Below are 21715 nucleotides of genomic sequence, written 5' to 3' on the forward strand. Positions count from 1 at the left end.
GAATAATGTATTAGTAAATGTTGAAATTAATATGAAATGTTTAATAAATGCTGTAGAAATATTGTTCATTCTTAGTACGTTAACTAATGAACCTTCTTGTAAAGTGTTACCGAAATATTTATATTCTTACAAATTCACATTTTAGGTTTTGTGAGCGCTGCACATTTATTTAATTAATTCCTCTTATTATTAAACGTTCTGCTTTTAAAGTTTACATGAATATGGCTTCCACATTCAAGCAAAAATACTTTGTCTATTAGTATGACGTATCAATTCATAATGCATTTAACATTAATGCATCAACAAAGCAATTTAATTTTACAGCATTACTCTTTAATAAAAACATTAATATTATGTAAACTTACTTCTGATCATAAATGTGTTAAATATCACAATTAACATTATCCTAGATCAATAAGTGAAGTATTGCTCATTGTTAGTCCATGTTAATATCATGGTTACTAATATTACTATAGAGTGCATATATAATTTCACTGGGGAAAGATATTTAGCTTCAGTTATGGTGCTTGAAAAGGTCTTTTAATTTCATTCACACTGTTTATCTATACTTCTGGGCAGTTTAACCTTATTTTTATTATAAAAAAAATTGCCCATATTATTCATTATTCCTTTTAAGTTTCAAAGAAAATGAGCATAGATCTTCAGTTATGGTGCTTCAAGGGTCTATATTAACTTCCCTTTCACGCATTTATCTTTGCTTTTTGTCAGTTTACACTTATTTGTTTAGAATAAAAAAAAAACTGAAAAAAATAATAAATCTCTTGGCCAATCTTATACATCAACACTCATTTTTCAGAGTGTTTCACTGAATCTTATGTTCGGCACTACATTAGTCAACATTTGAAGCGGATCAAAAACGTTCATCCTGAGACAAGAACGGGTATGGTTCAAAACTCATGTATGACTTTAATGAGAGGTTTTGATCCACTTCAAATGTCGACTACTGTAGTTTCTTCTTCAGAACAAGATACGAATCAGTATTGCAACTTTTCCTTTAAGTTTGTGTTGTAAAGAAGACCAAAACCCACAGATCTTTCTACACACAGTCGTGTGTGTGTGTGTGTGTGTGTGTGTGTGTGTGTGTGTGTGAGAATAAACACAGGAGAGACTCGAGATGTGAGAAGTAGTTTTATTGTTCGGACAGCTCAGGCGTCTGCGATGGTGACCTCGACCTCCACGCCGGGCTCGATGCTGATGCTGGTGATCTGCTTCACGATCTCCGAGGGGCTGTGCAGGTCGATGAGGCGCTTGTGGATCCGCATCTGGAACCGGTCCCAGGTCTTGGAGCCTTCTCCACACGGGGTCTTACGGGTCGTGATGCGCAGGGTCTTAATGAGAGAGGAGAGCCAGGGGAACACTTTACTCAACACTGATCAACATCACAGGACAGTCACTAACGCGAGAACATGCCTCTCCATGTTAATCAGAGTTTGTCCTAACCAGCCGCGACTCTATTTCAGAAACGGTTTCTATTTTTCTGCGACGTCGCGCTGTAACAACGGCAATGATGATCTCAGGTGCTGTTTATGTGCTTTAATTAATGTTAAAAGCGTGTAATGTGACTTTGAATATCATTTAGTGCTCCAGCTTTGTAGCTGTAAAAGCAACGATGGATAATTCCCCTCAGATCCTGAAATTAAATGGAAACAAGAACGTTCAAACTGTGAACAAACAAGTGTATTCTTTGACAAAGATTGTTTTAGTAACTCAGCCTATGTATTTTTAATATTTAAATGGTGTAATATTTGTGAATTTGATTATGTAGCGACTTATAAATTTTCTTGCGAGTGCCGTCAAGATTACTCTCTGGTGCCGCGAGACTCCACCCACACGCTAAACTGATTGGCTGACACCGCCCACACACTGTTCTGATTGGCTGACTCCACCCACACACTGTTCTGATTGGCTGACTCCGACCCCCACACACTGTTCTGATTGGCTGACTCCACCCACACACTGTTCTGATTGCTGACTCCACCCACACACTGTTCTGATTGCTGACTCCACCCACACACTGTTCTGATTGGCTGTGGGTTTAGATTGATTTTGACGGATCTCGCAGACAAATTCTGTCCCGCTGGAATCTTATCGCGTCTGGTTAGGACACGGTGTTACAGGTCACGCGTTACGCAATCAGATTACATAAAAGTAACAAATATCAGTAACTTTTTTTAAAATAAGTAACGCAAGTTACACTGATTCCCCATTTACTGACCTCTACTGTCCAGACGGAGGCTCATCAGGTTCACTTCTGCAGTGAAAGAGCCTTTACATTGGCAAAAAAATTGTCTTGCGAAAAAAATAACTTTTCTTATTACATGGCTTGGCTGAATTCGGAATTGAATGTAGAATGCGGTCTGTTATTTCTTGATAACAGACCGTTGCCATGAAAAACAGCGCGTTGCTATGGACGCGGAACGGACTATTTTCTTCTTCGCGTCGGGGTCTCGTTCAGCCTGTCGGGCTTGTTATTCGCTATAACAACCGCCTCTCTATACATTATCCCTTACATAAAAAGTAACAAAGTAACAATTAGTTACTTTTTAGGGAGTAACGCCATATTGTAACACTACTTTTAAAAGTACCTTTCCCCCACGCCGTCACAAGGCATCTGCAGGCTCTCACCCGCACAATACCCACGCGCGCAGGGTAGAGCAACGTCTATGTATCCCATCATAAAACTGTACGATTTAAACCAAACAGTTCAAACACAAGCGTACAAAAAAAGTTTGATAAAATGATAAACCTCACATTTCAGCCTTTAAATCTTTTTAAAAAGGGTTCAAAATAAGACATTTGCTTCTCGATTTGTTTGTTACGTAAAATATTGTTTAATTTTTGCTATGATTTTCCACTCTGCCAGTAGGTGGCGCTTATGGAAAAGCAGAAATAACAGTTACCCTGATAAAACCGGTTTATTAATAACGGTGAATTTTTCTGAAAGGTGTTGAGCAACAGCGGCGCGTTTACTGTGACACAAGCAGCACTTCATTAAACCATCGCCTTCTGAAGTTTAATAATCAATCCTGAAAAAACAATTCCTGATTTCGGTCACAAAATGTAAGACCTTTGTAATGATGATTAACTTTTCTTAGACCATTTAAGACTTGTGTACGTTTTGTGTACATTAAGAACGGTGTGTACGAGAGAACGGGTCTCACCTTGGTGGGCATCCTTACGGGGCCCTTGACCTTCAGGCTCTTCTCTTTGGCACCTCGGATCAAATCAGCGCAAACTGCAGAGAAAACATGATTAATGAAGACCCATCCGACACACACACACACACACACGAGTGTTCAGGGGAAAAGGGCTCAGAATAGCGTATATTATAACTCATGCTGAAGTCGTTCACATGTTGTCCTCCTCATTGCCGTGTTTAGCACAGACAGGTTACGGTAAACACACACACACACACACCTTTCTCCAGAGACTTGACGTTACGGCTGGTCAGTGTGATGCGGATCCGGTGGATCGCGACCTCGGCCTCGACCGGGGCTTTACCGGTGTCTTTAAACGCCTGTAAACACACACGTGCTGTTATTAAACATCTTTACACACACACACTAAACTGAAGACCTGCACAAATAAAACATATACTACCTTTATTCAGAATATATACAAGTTTGGGATCAGGAAGATTTTTTAATGTTTTTAAAAGAAGTCTCTTCTGCTCAGCAAGGCTGCATTTATCTGATTAAATACATAAAGTTATTTGAAATGTTTCACAATATTTCTATGTGAATATATAGTAAAGTGTAATTTATTCCTGTGATCAAAGCTGAATGTTCAGCATCATTACTCCAGTCTTCAGTGTCACATGATCCTTCAGAAATCAGTATAATATGATCAAGAAACATTTATTATTATTGAACAGTAATATGTAAAAAACATATTCTTTGAATGGAAAGTTCAAAAGAACATGGTTTATTTGAAATAGATTATGTTGTAACATTATAAATGTCCTATTCACTTGATCAATTTAATGAATCCTTGCTGAATAAAAGTATTGATTTCTTTAATTTCCTTCCAAAAAATAAATTCTGACCCCAAACTTTTGAATTAATGTTTTTTTTGATCAGCAAATCATATTAGAATGATTTCTGAAATGTGTGAAATATTTCAAGTAACTATGTATTTAATCAGATAAATGCAGCCTTGGTGAGCAAAAGAGACTTCTTTTAAAAACATTTACGAATAATACGAGTTTCCTAGTAGGAAATCGGACATGAACGTCCTCAAGTACTACCGAGACTTTTCCCCCACAAGTTACATCGCCTAGTCTTTGTTAAAGTAGTGCATATCTACATATAAACATTTAGATAGCGCGGGAAATGTTTATATGAATGAGACGCTAAATATTATTTTGACTTTAATAAGACTTGCCCAAAATATAAAAGCAAGAATAAACCTGTCGTCCTCCGTGATTCCGGCACTTTACAACAAAGCGCCGACGAGCTCGGAAACTCGACTTTAGAAGTGGGAAGTCGGACATTTACGATAGCACGTGAAGCTAGTATGCGTACAAATACTTTTTTCTTCTAACCTTAAACTTAAGTTAAGCCAAAAACAACGTTAAATAGAAAAACGAGCAAAGGCTTGGCATAAAACGGTAAATAAAATAATATTTGACCGCGAATCTCTCAGAAACCACGAGCCCTCGGAAAGATCAACAGCGCCGCGTGTTTACTCCGATGCACGAACAGACCTAAACACAATAAGCGACAAAAACACTTATGATATTAGTATAACATCAAATTACCATGATTATTAATTCCTGACCGACTTATTCGTATCAAAGGCTGAGAAGAACAGCGGTGAGTCAGGAAGAGCAACGGGATCTCAACTCGATCCTTCACAAAAGGGCGGAAAAAGGGCCTGCTCCAGCTTTTATACGCAGCATACGGGCACTGCGTGACGTCAGCGCCTCGTCAGCACTTCCGCCGGAACAAGAGTATTTAGCGGGTTTTGTTTTTTATTATTATTTTTCGCTGAGTGAGATCACTGAGGATGATGGCCATTATAACGGATAAATGAACATGGCTTCAATACATTTAAATAAAATAAAAAAATAAAAAAATAATGAACTGAACAGACATTTTAACATTGTAATTCATAAAACAGATTTTTTGTGTGTGTGTGGGATCACTGAGGATGATGGCCATTATAACGAAGTGAACTTGGCTTCAATAAAAAATAAAAATCTATTTAAAAAAATAATGAAACTGAACAGACATTTTAACATTGTAATTCATAAAACAGATTTTTTTTTTTTTTACATAAAATAAATGTAAATAAATAAATAAATAATGAAACTAAACAGAAATTGTAATTCATAAAACAAAATACACATTGAATGTAATTTTTTCTCATCCTGAATATACTTTCCACACACACACACACACACACACAAAGAAACTCTTGGTAAAGTGAGTCCTTCTCGTGTTTATTGATCATTCAGTACTGTGGACAGTATTAACACTGGACCAAATCTCTCCTCTCCTCACATAGCAGCAAAGGTCGTCTGAACACACACAGAAACACACACACCTGTCATCAGGAACACACACACTTCTCATCAGAAACACACACAGCTGCCAACAGCCTGCCTTCCTTCACACACACACCTGACACGGCTAGCCAGCGAATAAATAACGTTCTCTTTGGATGATGTTATCAGTATGAGACTCGTCAGCTGTGGCAGCACTTCCCACAACACACACACTCACACACATAGATATATATATTTATATATATATATATGGGATTCTGTCTTAGGCTATACATGTACAACAGTAGTTCGTAAAATACATTAAAGTAAAATATGCATGATTAGCAATAGCAGGCCATTATCACAGAATGGCATTACAGATACATTAAAAAAAACACATAATTATGGCTGGAATGCTATTTCATCTATCCATATCATCCATCCTCTAAATGATATATATGCACCATATTACAAATACATTAACAATATGGCTCACATAACCCCAAAACACACACACACACACACACACACACACACTTTAAAACAGTTTGAAATGTTCTGAAAGCGAGGAGAGGGTCTGTCGCAGCACCAGGGCTTTACACTGTCCTTTAGCAGCATTTCCATCAGATTATTGCAGAGCGTCACTCAGAAACACTCGGTGTTGTGATTGTACCAATGAACAGGAGAGTTCGTGGCTCCCAATGATAAAGTAATCCTACACACACACTCGTCCACGATTCAGCAGCAATAAATGAACGCCTTCACTCATTCAGATGACCTCACGGAGGCGGGTCACCAGGCCACAGATCTACACGGTTCCTGAAGCTAGCAGACACTTACAGGTTCAGCTTCAGTCTGCTTTACAATCGCTCGGACACATTTCTTAAAGTCTTAGGGGTCGTTTTGAACTGCGATGTAAACATGCATCATGTAACATGAACTGTGTAATGCTGTTATAAAGTGTTTGTTGGGTGAAACCTTTGCTAGTGTCATAGAAGAATGACTTTTTGAGACATTCTGGATGTGAAATTTACTGAAAGTTGGTTTGGAGGACTGTGTGAAGAGTAAAAATGTAATGAAAAATGTGCCGTAGCGATTGTAAAACGCTGTAAATGCAGAATGTACTTGCTAAAGTGATTTTGCTTGAATTGACCTTTTTTGGCTGAAGCCTCAGTTTCTGAGACACTGACAGTTTGATATTTTGTGCAATAAAGCAAAACAACAACAACAACAACAATAAAAACAACAAATCAACACTGTATGAAGTGTACCTGTAAAAAATATCACACATGTAGCATTGTGTATGTATGCTTAAAATCTTCTAAAGGCTAATTATGATAGCTAAACTAATTTATGACAGTTACTTTCACAAAATAAAGGGCATATTATTTTTTCTGAAAGTGCTATTATGAAACATACGCCCCAAACGGAGGAGGTTCTCTGAATGTTTAAGCTTTTAACAACCGTCAGCTTCCGACGGACTAAATCAAAAGGACATTTACAGACTCTGTCCCAACACACACACACACACACACACACACACACACACACACACACACACACGTGTCTCTAGCAGTGTTGGGGAAAGTTACTTTTAAAAGTAACGTGTTACAATATTGAGTTACTCCCTAAAAAGTAACTAATTGCGTTACTTATTTACTCTTTATGGAAGGTTAAGTGTTACATTACTTTTGCGTAACTCTTTCTCACCTGGGCTGATGGGCTTGATGGTTTACTTTTTAATAACACGCATTTTCACAGCAAAAGTGAATTGAATAAGCCTCAGGCTGAAGGAAATGCAAATTCACGGTTGTACAGTAGAGGTCAATAAATCGGGGGGGGTAACTTGCATTACTCTGTTTGAAACAGTAACTCAGATATTAGTAACTCTGAGGGCCCTATTTTAACGATCTAAGCGCATGGTCTAAAGCGCACGGCACAAGCGCAGTTTAACGACGGGAAACATGGTCGGCGCTCCCGGCGCTGGTCTAAAATGGCCGTCCCTATTCTCTTAATGAGTAATGGGTGTGTTTGGGGCGTAACGTGCAATAAACCAATCAGAGTCTCGTCTCCCATTCCCTTTAAAAGCCAGTTGCGCTCTTTTCTTTAGCGAAGAAACAGATCTGCTCGTGCGCGAGATTAAAGCTGTGTGTGTGTGTGTGTGTGTGTGTGTGTGTGTGTGTGTATGTGTGTGTGTGTGTGTGTGAGGTTAAAGCGTGCAAGCACACCATCTACAGGACAAAGTGAGTGTAATAAGCAGAGTGTGTGTGTGTAGTAAGCAGAGTGTGTGTGTGTAATAAGCAGAGTGTGTGTGTGTGTAATAAGCAGAGTGTGTGTGTAATAAGCAGAGTGTGTGTGTGTAGTAAGCAGAGTGTGTGTGTGTAATAAGCAGAGTGTGTGTGTAATAAGCAGAGTGTGTGTGTGTAATAAGCAGAGTGTGTGTGTAATAAGCAGAGTGTGTGTGTGTAATAAGCAGAGTGTGTGTGTGTAATAAGCAGAGTGTGTGTGTAATAAGCAGAGTGTGTGTGTGTAATAAGCAGAGTGTATGCGCGTTATGGACCCGCCTATAGGCTCACATTACTAACGCGCTCTTTAAATAACAAAAAATAATAATTTGCGCCATTGCCTTTAGAGCAGGTTTCAGTCGGTCAACGGCTCAGTCTGTTAGCAGCGCTCCATCAACACTCCTGAACACACACTCGTTCTCAGACCAGCAGCCCATGGGCCACAGATGAGCGCTAATGCATTTGCTATTTAAACATCGTGGCGCAGGACGAGAAAATGAAAACTGCGTCGGGCTGAAACTAGCTAAACACACTAGCGTCGCGCCTGGCGCCGGGTGTATGATAGGGCCCAGAGAGATTTACATTTAAAAATAATGCGCTACTTTACTCGTTACTTTAAAAAAGTAATCTGATTACGCAACTCAAGTTACTTGTAAAGCTTTACTCCCAACACTGGTCTCTAGAGCAGTGAACCTCAACCTTTTTGACTTTCAGCCCCCCCCCCCCCACTGATTCTGAGGCATTACTACTCAACTGCTGCATTCTGGGACAGATCATGTGACCCATCACATCATATCTGTGCGGACTCCTGTTAGTAGCCGACACATTGCGTCACTGGCCAAGTCGAGTCCCTTGTGTCGCCTCGAATCGCCAACTCCCACTGAAAACCAATGACTTTGCAAAATCGCTGTCAATGCGAAAAAACCTTCATTTGATTTAGAGACTAAATCTTCAGCTTATGTTCAGAGAGAAGTCAAGGTGATGTCACAGATTGTATTTTGGAGTTTTATAAGCCGAGACAGCAAAAACTGGTTCATCGTTAGCCTTGATCAGTGCAACAGCCAGCATTCGGATGAGGTTGAATAAAGTAAGAGAGAGTGTGTGTGTGTGTGGGATTCTTCGTCCTTCTTTCCCTTTGTTGGTGTGAATTGTGAAGCATTCCTGCGCTGGTGTCCTTTGAGGCCCTTACAACGAGCAGCAGCATGAAGGCAAACAGCCATCAAAAAACAAAAAACATAACGAGATGAGCCTTCCTCTCTATAGCTATGAAGGTTTTGGTTGCCTTTGGCTGTAAATAGTTGTGACATGGTCACTAAAACGCTGGTAGTTCAGTACCCAACAGTTCATGAGCCATACAACAAACACAAAGAGATGGAAACAACATTAGATCAATGATCTTTTAGCTTTGATGGAACTTCGACACCGCTAGTGTTAATAATGAGAGGACATTAAAACTATGCACTGTCTCTGTCGGCATTTTGAGAGCTAAAAGTCACTGCAAACTGAGCTCTGCTTCTTAATATTCAGTTACAGTAAACACCTCTAGAACATAAAACGAGCAATGCATCTGTAATCTCTTGAATGAGCAAACGTGTGATACTGTCCTCAAGACTTTCCTTTAAGAATCCACGATATATCGGCCTAATAAGATAATATGACCGATATATTTAAGCCGATAAATAATGGAATTATTTCCTTCAGCTGAGACACTTCACTGTTCAACACGATGGTTTTGAATTGCTTGAAATATGACTGAAATAAAGGAAAATACAGTTATGCGCAACATGTGCAGCGCAAGTCTGTCATATCGGCTACATACAATTATTATGAGAGCATTATAATTGTGTGTTTGGGACGTGGCTTTTAATGGCGAGACTTATGTTTTTGTAATCAGGCTCTCAAAAATTATATAAAAATTTGGATCTAGATTTATCGGCCAATATATCGGTTATCGGCTTTCAAATATGAAGAGTTATCGGTTATCGGTATCGGCCAAAATGTCAATATCGGAGCATCCCTACTTTCCTTTAAAATGCGGTGATTTGTTGGACTGTGCTTGTTCGAACTTGATTAAGAGCTAAGTTGATGATAAAAAGTGCACTTTGTTGGTTTGTGAATGTATTTGTGCTACTGGAAGGCTTGGTGGAAGCGAGGCAGGGTGGTGGTTGTATTCAGAGATGGTGGGTGTGTGTAACTGGGAGCGAGTGCATTGCTTTGCGAGTGTGAGATTGTGTGAAGAAGGCTAAGAGGCTCCGGTGTGTCTTGGATGGGCGTGGCCAGAAGCCCCTCCTCTTGGTTGTAAGCCACTCCCAAAGTAGGCCCCGCCCCCTGGCTGTAAGGCAGAAAATTAAACAGTGGAGACAGAAAGTCCAGGGACGACGTCGTCTCTCCAGTCACCGTGGCGGAAGCGCTCAGCTTGGGTGTATCTTCAGCCTGTAGCTCGAGGAGATAGCTTTCGAGCTCCGCCCTTAGCGGCGGAGTTGGCGAGTAAGAAGCATGACCAAGTGGATATCTTAGCGTGAGTGGCCCGGATGCTGGTGAGGACTGAGACTCCATTAAATCGACAGGCTCCGCCTTCACCCTAAGCAGCTCATGAGCGTGGCTTTTCTTAACATGGCGGGTAAGATGGTCTTTACGGCCGAATCGCTGAGCGCAATACTGGCACAGAAAGTCCTTGCGTCCCGTATGCACCACCAGGTGGCGTCGCACGTCCTTACGGGTGTAAAAGCGCCGTTCGCAGTGTTCGCACTGATGTCGCTTCTCTTTAGTCGCGGTAGCGCTTTTCCCAGCATGCCCGCGCAGGTGTTCCAGCAGCAGGGGAGTGCTCGGGTACGACTGCAGACACACCTGGCAGGTGAGGTCTCCACGGTGAGCAGCGTGAAGGGCTTGGTGCCTTCGAAAGCCAAGTTTGGTGTTGTAGCTCTTGCCGCATTCCGTGCAGCTGAAAGCCTCCTTGTTGGGGTCGTGTGTGTGGAGGTGGTTCTTCAGGTGATCTTTACGGTGGAACATCTTCTCGCAGTAGCTGCACTTGTGGGTCTTTTCTGGCGAGTGTGTGGCCATGTGCCTATGGACACAAATATGCATTAGTGTACACTGACCATGCCAGGAGCTAATCCTTTTGATGACCAAATGTCATATAATAGGGGCTTTCACACCAGGTAGTTCTAGCAACTTAGTTCATCGTTCACCTAACCTAGCCACCAGGGTGGTTCCCCAAGAACTAATGGTTCCCTTAGGAACATTTTCCTGATTACATTCGCACCGCCAGTAGGAACTCTGAAGTGACGTAAGCCGCGTTTGTTGTGACCTTTATTTTGACGGCGCTGAGAACGCCAGAGCCTGAGTTCACAGTGCTCACATTCTTTGTGTTCATTAGTTAACGATCTGTCTAACAGTCCTGTCTGATATTTTATCAGATAGAACTGTTATACAAAGAAAGTAGACAGGATTTGAAAAGGTATTAGCGTTTGCCGTGTGATTGATGTCCAGTGTTGCTAGCCGAGCAGAAACACATAATCATGTTTCTCTTGGTCCCCTCAAAGTTGCGTTGGATTTTCTCCTCAGCGTAAAGGTTAAGAGGCGCATCTATCACTGTTTTCCATGTTCGTAGAGTTAGTTTCTGGATTAAAAATATAGGCAATAATCTGTGTTTTTACACAGCTTTTTAAAAATAGCGGGTGCTGGTCAGTGTATCAGTGTACACTTAAGTCACTGGTAGTTCCTATAGTGCTGGTTTAGACCCAACTCTGAAGTAGGAGCTAAATTAGTTCCTCCAAAAGGAGTTCCTAGAACTAATATCGTTCCTAGTTTCTGTGGTGTGAACACGCCAAAAATCGCGTACTTCAGTTCTAGGAACTATGAAAAGATTCTTCTGGTGCGAAAGCCACTAATGAAATTGTGGTCTTGGAAAATGTGTTAAGATTTTACGAAGAACTCTATGCAAATATAGTAGTTTTTTATTGTGAAATAGACTTCACAACACCTTAACATTGAAGACACCGAACAAAGAACTGAATGAAGATAGGATTTAAATACAAAAAGGAACAAAAGAGCTAATTAACTTGAGAACAGGTGAAAGGAATCATTAATCAAACATACAGGAAACAAGGTCAAATGACAGGGTACACAGGCAAACAGGAACATAACTTAAAGCTGCCGTCGGCAAGTCTGGCAGATTGAGTGGACTTAGCCAAAATTTTGAATGTTTACAACTCTCATGCCCCTCCCCACTACCAACGAGCACCCGCCCATCGTCAGTGCGTGTGTACCTGATTTTCTGTGAACGCGTCCATCTCTTCAGCATCGATCAACACCATGGACTCGGAGGTAGGCTGGCCTGGCTAATCTATCCATAGATAGCAATAACCGAGGAATTGGAAGCTTGTTAGTAGATTTTCTCTCCGCCATCACGCTTCATACAATCTTCAGGCGAACTTCAAGCATGTCGTGTGCATGTGATATTGTAATGCGCGCGTCTGCGCGAGGGAGGGGGGGGATCTGTGGCGTGTGCACGAACTGTGATTGACAGTCAGATCGCACACCCCCCTGCGCTGATTGGACCCGATGAGACGGGAGCGGTGGATTTTTGCAAAACAAATAACACGCTCCAGGTGGAGTTAGAAGCTCGGCTTTTTTTCTAAAACCACCTTATTTATGTTTTTCTGTCGGATTATAGTGTCAATTTCACTGAATTTGATCAAAAAAATGTTGCCAACGGCAGCTTTAAACACAATAGCTGCTTTCCGACCAAGTAGTTACAGAAACTTAGTTCTAGGAACTGTCCACTTCTAAACAGTTCTAAGAACTACTCTCCCCCAAACTCGGTTTTGCTGTTTGCGTTCGCACTGGCCAAGTGACCATAGGAACTGGTAGGAGGGGTAAGGGAGTGATGCAAGCACGGTGACTTTTATTTTGACGGCACGACGGACCTTTCTTTTGGCGGCGCTGAGAACGCCAGAGCAAACAATGCTCGCATTCTCTGTGTTTATTAGTTAGCGATCTGTCTAACAGTACTGTTTAATATGTCAGATAGAACTGTTATAGAAAGTACACAGTATATGAAATAAAGGTTATTAGCCTATGCCGTGTGGTTGATGTCCAGTGTTGCTAGCTGGGCAGATAAACATAATCATGTTTGGCTTGGTCCCCTCAAAGTTGCGTTGGATTTTCTCTTCAGCATAAAGGTTTAGAGACCCATCTATCACTGTTTTCCATGTTTGTATAGTTAGTTTATGGAGTAAATATATAGGCTATAATCTGTGTGTTTACATCCTAGCTGTTTTAAAAATGGCGGGTGCTGGTGTTCCGCGTGCGTTCGGTCAATCAGCGTACACTAACGTCACGGGTAGTTCCTATAGTGCTGGTTTAGACCCTACTCTGAAGTAGGAGCTAAATTAGTTCCTCCAAATGGAGTTCCTAGAACTAAAATCATTCCTAGTTCCTGCGGTGCGAACACGCCAACATCCGGGTACTTTAGCCAATAGTTCTAGGAACTGTGAAAAGGTTCCTCCGGTCGGAAAGCGGCTAATGAAAACTAAATCAAAATAGAGCCAGGAGCAGGAGGAGTCAGGAGCAGTAGCCAGGAACAGGAGAAGCCAAGAGCAGGAGGAGCCAGGAGCAGAAGGAGCTAGGAGCAGGAAGAGCCAGGAGCAGGAGTAGCCAGGAGTAGGAGGAGCCAGGAGCAGAAGGAGCCAGAAGTAGGAATAGCCAGGAGCAGGAGGAATCAGGAGCAGGAGGAGTCAGGAGCAGGAGGAACCAGAAGCAGTAGGAGCCAGGAGGAGGTGTGGCCAGGAGCAGGAGGAGCCAGGAGCAGGAGAAGCCAGGAGCAGAAGAAGCCAGGAGCAGGAGGAGCTAGGAGCAGGAGTAGCCAGGAGCAGGAGTAGCCAGAAGCAGGAGGAGCCAGGAGCAGGAGGAGTCAGGAGCAGGATGAGCTAGGAGCAGGAGGAGCCAGAAGCAGGAGGAGCCAGAAGCAGGAGGAGCCAGAAGCAGGAGGAGCCAGGAGCAGGAGGAGCTAGGAGTAGGAGTAACCAGGAGCAGGAGGAGCCAGGAGCAGGAGTAGCCAGAAACAGGAGGAGCCAGGAGCAGGAGGAGCCAGGAGCAGGAGGAGCTAGGAGCAGGAGTAGCCAGAAGCAGGAGTAGCCAGAAGCAGGAGGAGCCAGGAGCAGGAGGAGCTAGGAGCAGCCAGGACCAGGAGTAACCAGGAGCAGGAGGAGACAGGAGCAGGAGGAGCCAGGAGCAGGAGTAGCCATGAGGAGCCAGGAGCAGGAGTAGACAAGAGCATGAGTAGCCAGGAACAGGAGTAGCCAAGAGCAGGAGGAGTCAGGAGCAGGAGGAGCCAGGAATAGGAGAAGCCAAGAGGAGCCAGTAGCAGGAGTAGCCAAGAGCAGGACAGAGCCAGGACCAGTACCAGGAGGAGCCAGGAGGAGCCAGGAGGAGGAGTGGCCAGGAGCAGGAGGATTCAGGAGCAGGAGAAGCCAGGAGCAGGAGGAGCCAGGAGCCAGGAGCAGGAGGAGCTAGGAGCAGGAGTAGCCAGAAGTAGGAGGAGCCAGAAACAGGAGGAGCTAGGAGCAGGAGTAGCCAGGAGCAGGAGTAGCCAGAATCAGGAGGAGCCAGGAGCAGGAGTAGCCAGGAGCAGGAGTAACCAGGAGCAGGACGAGCCAGGAGCAGGAGTGGCCAAGAGGAGCCAGGAGTAGCCAAGAGGAGCCATGAGCAGGAGTAGCCAAGAGCAGGAGGAGCCAGGACCAGGAGGAGCCAGGAGCAGGAGGAGCCAGGACCAGGAGGAGCCAGGCCAAAGCCAGCAAGATGATCCAAGGCAAGGTCGCAGGAGGGGGAGCCATAGTGGAGGCCTAGGAGGAGGGACCAGGGATGCGATCTCCTGTGACAGAGCTGGCCATGGTGGAGATCCAAACGGAGCCGAGGAGACACAGATCCAGGGTGACAGCACAGGTCTGGAGGGCCAAGGTGGAGCTGACGGCTCTCGGTACAGAGGCAGAGGCGGGGACCCGGAAGACAGCGGTGGAGTTGGAGCAACTGAGGACAACGGCAGAGCCAGAGGGAAGGCAGAACTGAAGGTCCGTAGGGATGGAGGGCTGAGGCATAGCCGAAGGCCAGATATCACGTGGTGGAAACGGTGACGCCTGACCAAGGTGAAGATGGAGGGACGAAGGAGCCAGTGGGATGAGGGACCCCTGTCAAGACCAGGGAGCATGGAGCCATGGTGGAACTGAAGGGACGTAGGCCGGAGGTGGAGTCTGGGGCTCAGTGGCTGGAGGCAGAGAGAGGGGTTCCTCACACCAAGATAGAGCTGGGGACTGGAAGGATTGAGGTAGATCCACACCACCAGATGGAATTGAGCATGAGCCGAGGGACTGACAGAAAACAGCGGTGACAGGTTTTGGGGAACTGGCTGGCTTTGGTAGAGTAGGTGGGAGAGGGAGGCTGGGAGGGATCACAGGGTGCAAAGACAACATGGGGCTGGGGTGCGTTCCCCGTACAACGCCGTAACTCAGTGCTTCACTACCATAGTACGATGCATCATTGAAGAAGTCAACTAGCTAGTCACAACTGTTTCCCGGAACCGTATTGTCGCAAATTGGACGTTGGTTAATGATGTCACATATGTAGGGGAGTAATAACTACTATTAATTAATCTGTTTGAGTTTGAATTAATGCTAGATGTTTTGCTATAATTAAGAACATGGCATCTGAGGACTTTTTCTCAGTTATTTAGCTTTATTTATGGATTCAATCATAGGCTCGTTCTTACGTACTAGAGCACGTACGCACATGCGCACTCTTCAAAAATGACGCTTTAAATCTCTTGACAAACTAACAGACTTAAATGACATTTGTATGTATTTTAAATTAAAGATACAGATTGTACTGAATGTCAGATTGCTTATTTTGCTCAAGATAAGGATTTATTGAGTCCACATGTCATGCAAACAAGAAACTCTGCTTCTAACCACAGGTCGAGAGCTTTCGTTCCAAACACACAACTTTGCGATGCTGTTTGTGAATGTTCATTGGAATGATGGTTTCGGGAAACACAGACTCGCTGAACTATGCTGATAATGACGGAACTTGCGACCATAGTGGGCTAACGATGCTTTTGGGAAACGCACCCCAGGACGGGACCAGTGTAGAAACAGGAGACTCGGCTAGGCGGAACCAGCGGTGAAGGGAGATTAAGCGGAATAATTCACAGTCAGAGGCCAGTGGCAGCTCAGCATCAGTGGCGGGAGTGTGGGCGGATACCACAAGAACTACCACAAGAATCACAAGGCGTTGTTGCCGGCTCGCGCACCTGGTCACGTCATTGGGCTCAGGCTCCGGGACGGGGTACGGCTCAGGTTGGTTTATTGGCTCGTTGTCCAAGGCAGGCTCTGGCTCCGTGTCTGTGGTGGGCACAGGTGAAGGCTGACTGGGTTCTGGGGCTGGAGTGGGGCTGGAATCACGAATGCAGCAAAATTGTCACGAGGACCACTCCCTGGGAGGCGTGCCCTGAACGAGCGAGCGGTCGGGAGAGTGCGTTTGGTGGACACAGAACAAAGAGCTGAATAAAGACAGGACTTAAATACAAGAACAAAATAGCTAATTAATTGGAGAACAGGTTAAAGTAATCATTAAAGTCCCCCTGTGGTGAAAATCCATCTTTTAATGTTGTTTTTAATGTGGTCTATGTGGTGTTTTTAATCTGCTTTAAGACAAAGCATGTGTAAATTCATAAGTCGACACCATTGCTGAGTATTTCCTCCTTAAAACTGCAGTGAACCAAAGACAGTCTCAAAAACACGCTTTGAAATCGCTGGTGTTTCTGACGTCACAAACTACCTTGTAACCAATCAGATCAACGTGTGATCGTCAACCAGTGGATCTCTGAGCTGAGTGAGTGAGTGGAGGCAGGGCTCATTTGCATATTCATAGAACCACGCATACTAAATGAGGCAAGGGTGTCGAGTTACAGTCAAGCTATTTTAAGGCATGAAGAATTTTTTTCAAGAAAAAATGTTTAAAGCAACACTAAGGAACTTTTCCTCTTCGGTCACCCTACAGGTTGGAAGCGGAATTGTCCATTACTGCTGTCGGAAATAATTTCGCCGCCCGCAGCCGACTGTCGCTGTCTCGCTTTTTATCCAGCACCGGCTTTGGAATGAACGATGTCCACAGACAAAGTAGAGTATGTTGCATGACTTCATGAAAGTATGATGTATTGCGACATCAGAAACAAAGAAAAACTAAATAATGACTATTGTCATGCTTGACGTAAAGCAAGTCAAATTTGTAGTTTTCTTATGTCTCATTCGAACTACAGAAACACGACCTGGTTTGGCAAACTTGCATAGTGTGGTGATAGCAGATATGGGGCTGCAAAGCGAATCCAGAAGTGCCTTTCACCCTGTTACGACTTGATGAACCACTGATACGATTTTGGAAACATTATTTTAAGGTAAAAAATGTTCCTTTGTGTTGCTTTAAAAATGTCATTTTGGTGAGTTTTAAGGGAAATGAAATGAAGTGTCAAAAGAAAGGGTCTCTACTCGCCTATGTACAAATTCAGAGAGAGTGGGTTCGCATCAGAGACCTATAATGGGCATTAAATTGTTTGTTAGAATACAAGTACCTACCGTAGGAGTTTATACTTGGAGACGAAGGCCTTGGTGCAGTCAGTGTGTGTGCAGCGATACGGCCTCTCCCCCGTGTGGGAGTACGAGTGTACCTTCAGCTTCTCCAAGCTGTTGAAGGCCTTCTCGCACAACTGACAGGAGAAGTTCTTCCTCGCTTTCCCCTCTACTCTCCTCTTCCTCACTCGACAGTGTTCTGCCGCCTCGTTGGGAGATACTGTTGCCATGGCAACCTAGCGACAGCAAGCCATGCGTTGGACACGAGCGATACGTCCCGGCACAGAGAGCGCGCAAAAGCCCAAATCGTCAACACAGCAGAGACGCAAGGCCCTGAGAAATAGATAGTAACAAACACAAACATTACAAAATACACTTTAGAGATGTTACAGCTTTTTCTGAAGCCAAAAACCCATATAATAACAATAACTTCCCATTTAATATATACATTAGCTAAATCTAGTAAAGTTTGATGACATAACTTTGAAAAAATTGAAGTTTGAAGATTTTATTCAGTCAGTAAAACGTTGCTAACATGTTTTTCCACGATTGATTATCACATCGCTAGCATGATTTAACACATGCTACCATGTTTCTAGCATGGATTAGCACATTGCTAGTAGCCTGTTTTTAACAAGTTGCTAGCATTAATTGGCACAATCACTGAATAATAACAGTGCCATGCCATTGTAGTATGCAGCGTAAACCACTTGTAAGCTGATTTATTTGTAAAGTGTAAATTCTGTGAAGACAGTGGGACGCTGCATTAATATAAAAATAAACAAAACATGCAATAAATACACACTTAACATTCAAAACAATACAGGATATGTGTTGCGTAAAAGGGGAAGCTTCTTTCTACATTACATGTAAAAAAAACATCAGATCAGGCAAATGCTGTCAGTGGAATATTGTTTTTATCCAATTTTTGAATGTCATTCTTTTAGGGTACGTTTGCATGACAACGATGTACTAAGACGTAAAAGTTTTTCCTTTCACCGTTCACCGTTCACACAGATCCGCGAGAACTGTTAAAAACGCTTTTATTCTGCCTCCAGGCCAGTAGATGGCGCTGTCACTTTGTAAAGAAACTCTAGAATGAACACGTAACATGCATGCGCATGAAAACCCCCCTAAGGGGCCGTTTACACGGCATCGTTTTCAAGTAAAAACTCTTTATATGTTGTTTACGGCCGTTCATTTGCACGACATCGGCGTTTTGGGGGTCTGAAAACGCAAGCTTTTGAAAACTATACGTTATCATCACAAAAACGCAAATTTGTGAAGATGGTGACATCATGCGTATTACGTGTTCAGTCTATAGGTGCGTAGTGTTTATTTACACTGTGACATCGCCACCTACTGGCCTGGCAGCAGAATACAGCGTTTTTAATCGTTTTTAAACGTTTTTAGTACATCGTTGTCGTGTAAAGGACCCCTCAGAATCTAGTAAAACTCGTTAATAACCTCAGCAGTGTTTCGCTCTTCTCGTTTACGAAGCCTTGGGTTTGCATTCACTTTATGAATGTATAAAATCACTTTATAAATTTAACTCGCAATTGTTTTACACGTTTTTAATGCTATACAAACCCCTCACTTCACACAATTCATGTGCGTCTTTACTATTCCAGCTGAATATTGGCAATGAAGAGTCAAAGGGCAAATGCCAATTTAAAGCTTTAATAATTAAACACCAGCCAGAATAAATGTTTTCTCTCACACTTTTCCTTTATAACTGTTCCATGCTGGATATATCCAACAACTCTGTAAATATTTAAACATACATATTAAAAAAAAAAAAAAAAAAATAAGTTTAAACCAATTAATTTATTCTTGTATGTCTTCTAACATCTAATCAGCTCTTTAATTTCTATGATTCATGAAAATATCTAAAATGACTTAAATTACATAAAAATTGTAGTATTTAAATTGTGCTAATTAAATGGCTAATATATTCAAGGCAAGGCAAGTTTATTTATATGGCACATTTCATTCACTATGGCAATTCAAAGTGCTTTACAGAAAGGAATTAAAATAATCACAAAATAAAAGCAAGGCAAATTAAAACAGTTATAAAATAAATTAAAAGAGATATATGATGCTGTTATAAAATGAATTTAGCTTAAATTACTATATATATTTAAGTACAAACTATTACAGAACAAAATTAAAATAGTTTCCCCCAAAATATTCTTATATTGTTGAACACATTTCTGGTCTGTAGTACAGTTATGTAAAAATAATAATAATAAAAATATACTGTATTGAATTTTAGGTCTCTTTGGGCAATATTGCTAATGCCTACAGAGTTTCATCGTTTAGTTACACATCATTTTTCATGCATCTCAGTAAGAAATAATTCATACAAGAGAAAGAACCGTCAGAACTTCATTAGCTACCTGATTAAATTGTGACTGAACAGTTTTAAATTATACCAAATAAAACATTTAGTTCTCAGCGCAAATTAAGCAAAAAACAAAACAAAAAAACAATCTACTTTGATGAACTATAAGCTTCAAAGTCAAATTACTGCACCAAATCTTATTTGTAAAACAAACACGGAACGGAACATGTAAATTATCCAGTCGTTTTACCCTACAACACGACACAATAAAATATTCAAAATACAGGTGAAACACCTGTAAAATAGCCTTCATATTTATACAGTACATTGCGCTCTATTTTTACCGACTTTAAAAAAAAAAAAAATTATGTTACAGCGATTTCATTTCGCAATCCAACAATCATTTCACCTTTTAGACAACCTAGCGACATTAAACAAGCATTACGAGGTGTAAATGTGCGAATCTGAGCCTGTTATGACGCTAACTCTCTTTCTGCGACACCAGCTCTGCGCGGGAAACCTCTGACGTGTTCTGTAGTTTGTTGAAGGACTGCGAACTTTCTTCCACTCGCAGCAACAGAAGAAGAACATCCGTAACAACTGCGCGGTAAACCCGGTAAACCCGATGACCCCCTTCAGCTCGAAGCCTTCAACGAGAGCATCAGGAGGGGGGAAGGAAGGATGGAGGTGCTTATAACCACCGCAGATGAGATGGGAATCATACAATCCGCCATATACTACTATAGAAATACTCATATATTCACGCGCGCGCGCACACACACACACATCAAATAAACATTGAAACGACTGCGCATTAAAAATAGACTTTTTCCCGATTTTAACAGTTTCGCGCAGAATGCCGCACGAGCGCCATCATCACCATCATCACATGCACGAGCATATGAAACTATTGATTGTGGCTATACAGTAAATCTGTGCTGAGATTCTGCGGGAACGCACCACACCCGCGTCCAATAACAACTAATAACTCTGATATTATATATGACTGACCTGCCAGTGTCAATCAAAACTCATTAAATTATTACTCATTATTATGTAGGCTACTTTAATGTTTATGATCCACCAATCACATCCTGATCACAGAGGGACTTTCTGTCAGAGCAGAATCTCTAGATGAGCTCAGAGCATCTCATAATTAGTTAGTCCTTCACTTCTCCCACCATTTTGGTTGTTTGCGATATTGACAAGCAGCTTCTCTCGCTATAGTGACTCAATGACACCCCTAATATAGTCCATAAACACGCTGACCGCGACTCACACACTGCGAACTCTGTAAACTGTGTCGAAATTAAACAGCGTGTTTATTAAACACGGAAAGGTCCTTGTATCACAAATCCTGTCAGAATTTTCGCGCGGCGCGCATTTTTTAGCGTTTAAACACGCGCGTGAGTTCGCCACGCTATCCCGTCGCTATTATTCTCAGAGAAAACAAATCTTCAAAAACTTTTTGCAACTTTTCACAACTACACTCCTCTGTTTATTGACATTCGTCCGCGCGCAAAGTGACTTGACAGAAACAAACACCAGAATAATGTTCGATCTTCTGCATAATTCAGTCTTTCATTGCTGTTCTCTTCAGTTTCAGACTCTGCGCTGATTAACACAAAACTTTTTCCCCCCTCCAGCTCTCCCCTCTCTCATAATTTGAATAACCCCGATATTTTAATTAAAGAACGCCGTAACAATTTTCTTAATATGCGTAAAACTCACCGTAGGAGCGTTAACATCCTTTCTAGGGTGTTTTTCTTGACTTTCAACTATTTCCCGGATTTTTAATAATTTTTTTCTCATATTTTTTGCTAGACGCGGCGGGCCTAAAAATTGTTTGCTTTCCCCTCTTTCCAGCAGCCATTGTGTATATGCGCTGCGATGCAACCAACCCCAGCCCAGGCCACGCCCACCGATACGCCCTCCTCCCTCGCGCTCGTGATTTGTG

At 42.4% G+C, this 21715-nt stretch overlaps 2 protein-coding genes across 2 annotated transcripts; both read right to left on the reverse strand.

The window, feature by feature from the left end:
• Positions 1-1136: 1136 nt before the first annotated feature.
• rps20 (ribosomal protein S20) lies at positions 1137-4948 on the reverse strand. The gene is made up of 4 exons (XM_079866476.1): positions 4781-4948; positions 3439-3538; positions 3183-3256; positions 1137-1349 (listed from the first exon to the last, which is right to left on the reverse strand). Exons 1-4 carry the CDS (start codon positions 4781-4783, stop codon positions 1167-1169), a joined length of 360 nt encoding a protein of 119 aa, XP_079722602.1. The 5' UTR covers positions 4784-4948; the 3' UTR covers positions 1137-1166.
• A 970-nt stretch (positions 4949-5918) lies between these two features.
• plag1 (pleiomorphic adenoma gene 1) lies at positions 5919-21638 on the reverse strand. Its single transcript, XM_079865031.1, has 3 exons — positions 21490-21638; positions 17421-17747; positions 5919-10858 (listed from the first exon to the last, which is right to left on the reverse strand). The coding sequence occupies exons 2-3, from the start codon at positions 17642-17644 to the stop codon at positions 9922-9924; spliced, it is 1161 nt and encodes a 386-aa protein (XP_079721157.1). The 5' UTR covers positions 17645-17747; positions 21490-21638; the 3' UTR covers positions 5919-9921.
• Positions 21639-21715: the final 77 nt, after the last annotated feature.

The sequence above is a fragment of the Squalius cephalus genome (assembly GCF_949319135.1).
Source record: "Squalius cephalus genome assembly, chromosome: 3".
NCBI classification, from domain to species: domain Eukaryota; kingdom Metazoa; phylum Chordata; class Actinopteri; order Cypriniformes; family Leuciscidae; genus Squalius; species Squalius cephalus.

Coding starts and splice junctions, on each gene's coding strand:
- rps20 (XM_079866476.1), bottom strand. Junction 3,257..3,438: donor CGTCAAGTCTCTGGAGAAAG/GTGTGTGTGTGT, acceptor TTTTCTCTGCAG/TTTGCGCTGATTTGATCCGA. Junction 1,350..3,182: donor CCGTAAGGATGCCCACCAAG/GTGAGACCCGTT, acceptor TCTCTCATTAAG/ACCCTGCGCATCACGACCCG.
- plag1 (XM_079865031.1), bottom strand. CDS start 17,644: ATGGCAACAGTATCTCCCAACGAGGCGGCAGAACACTGTCGAGTGAGG. Junction 10,859..17,420: donor TCCAAGTATAAACTCCTACG/GTAGGTACTTGT, acceptor TTGTGTCCATAG/GCACATGGCCACACACTCGC.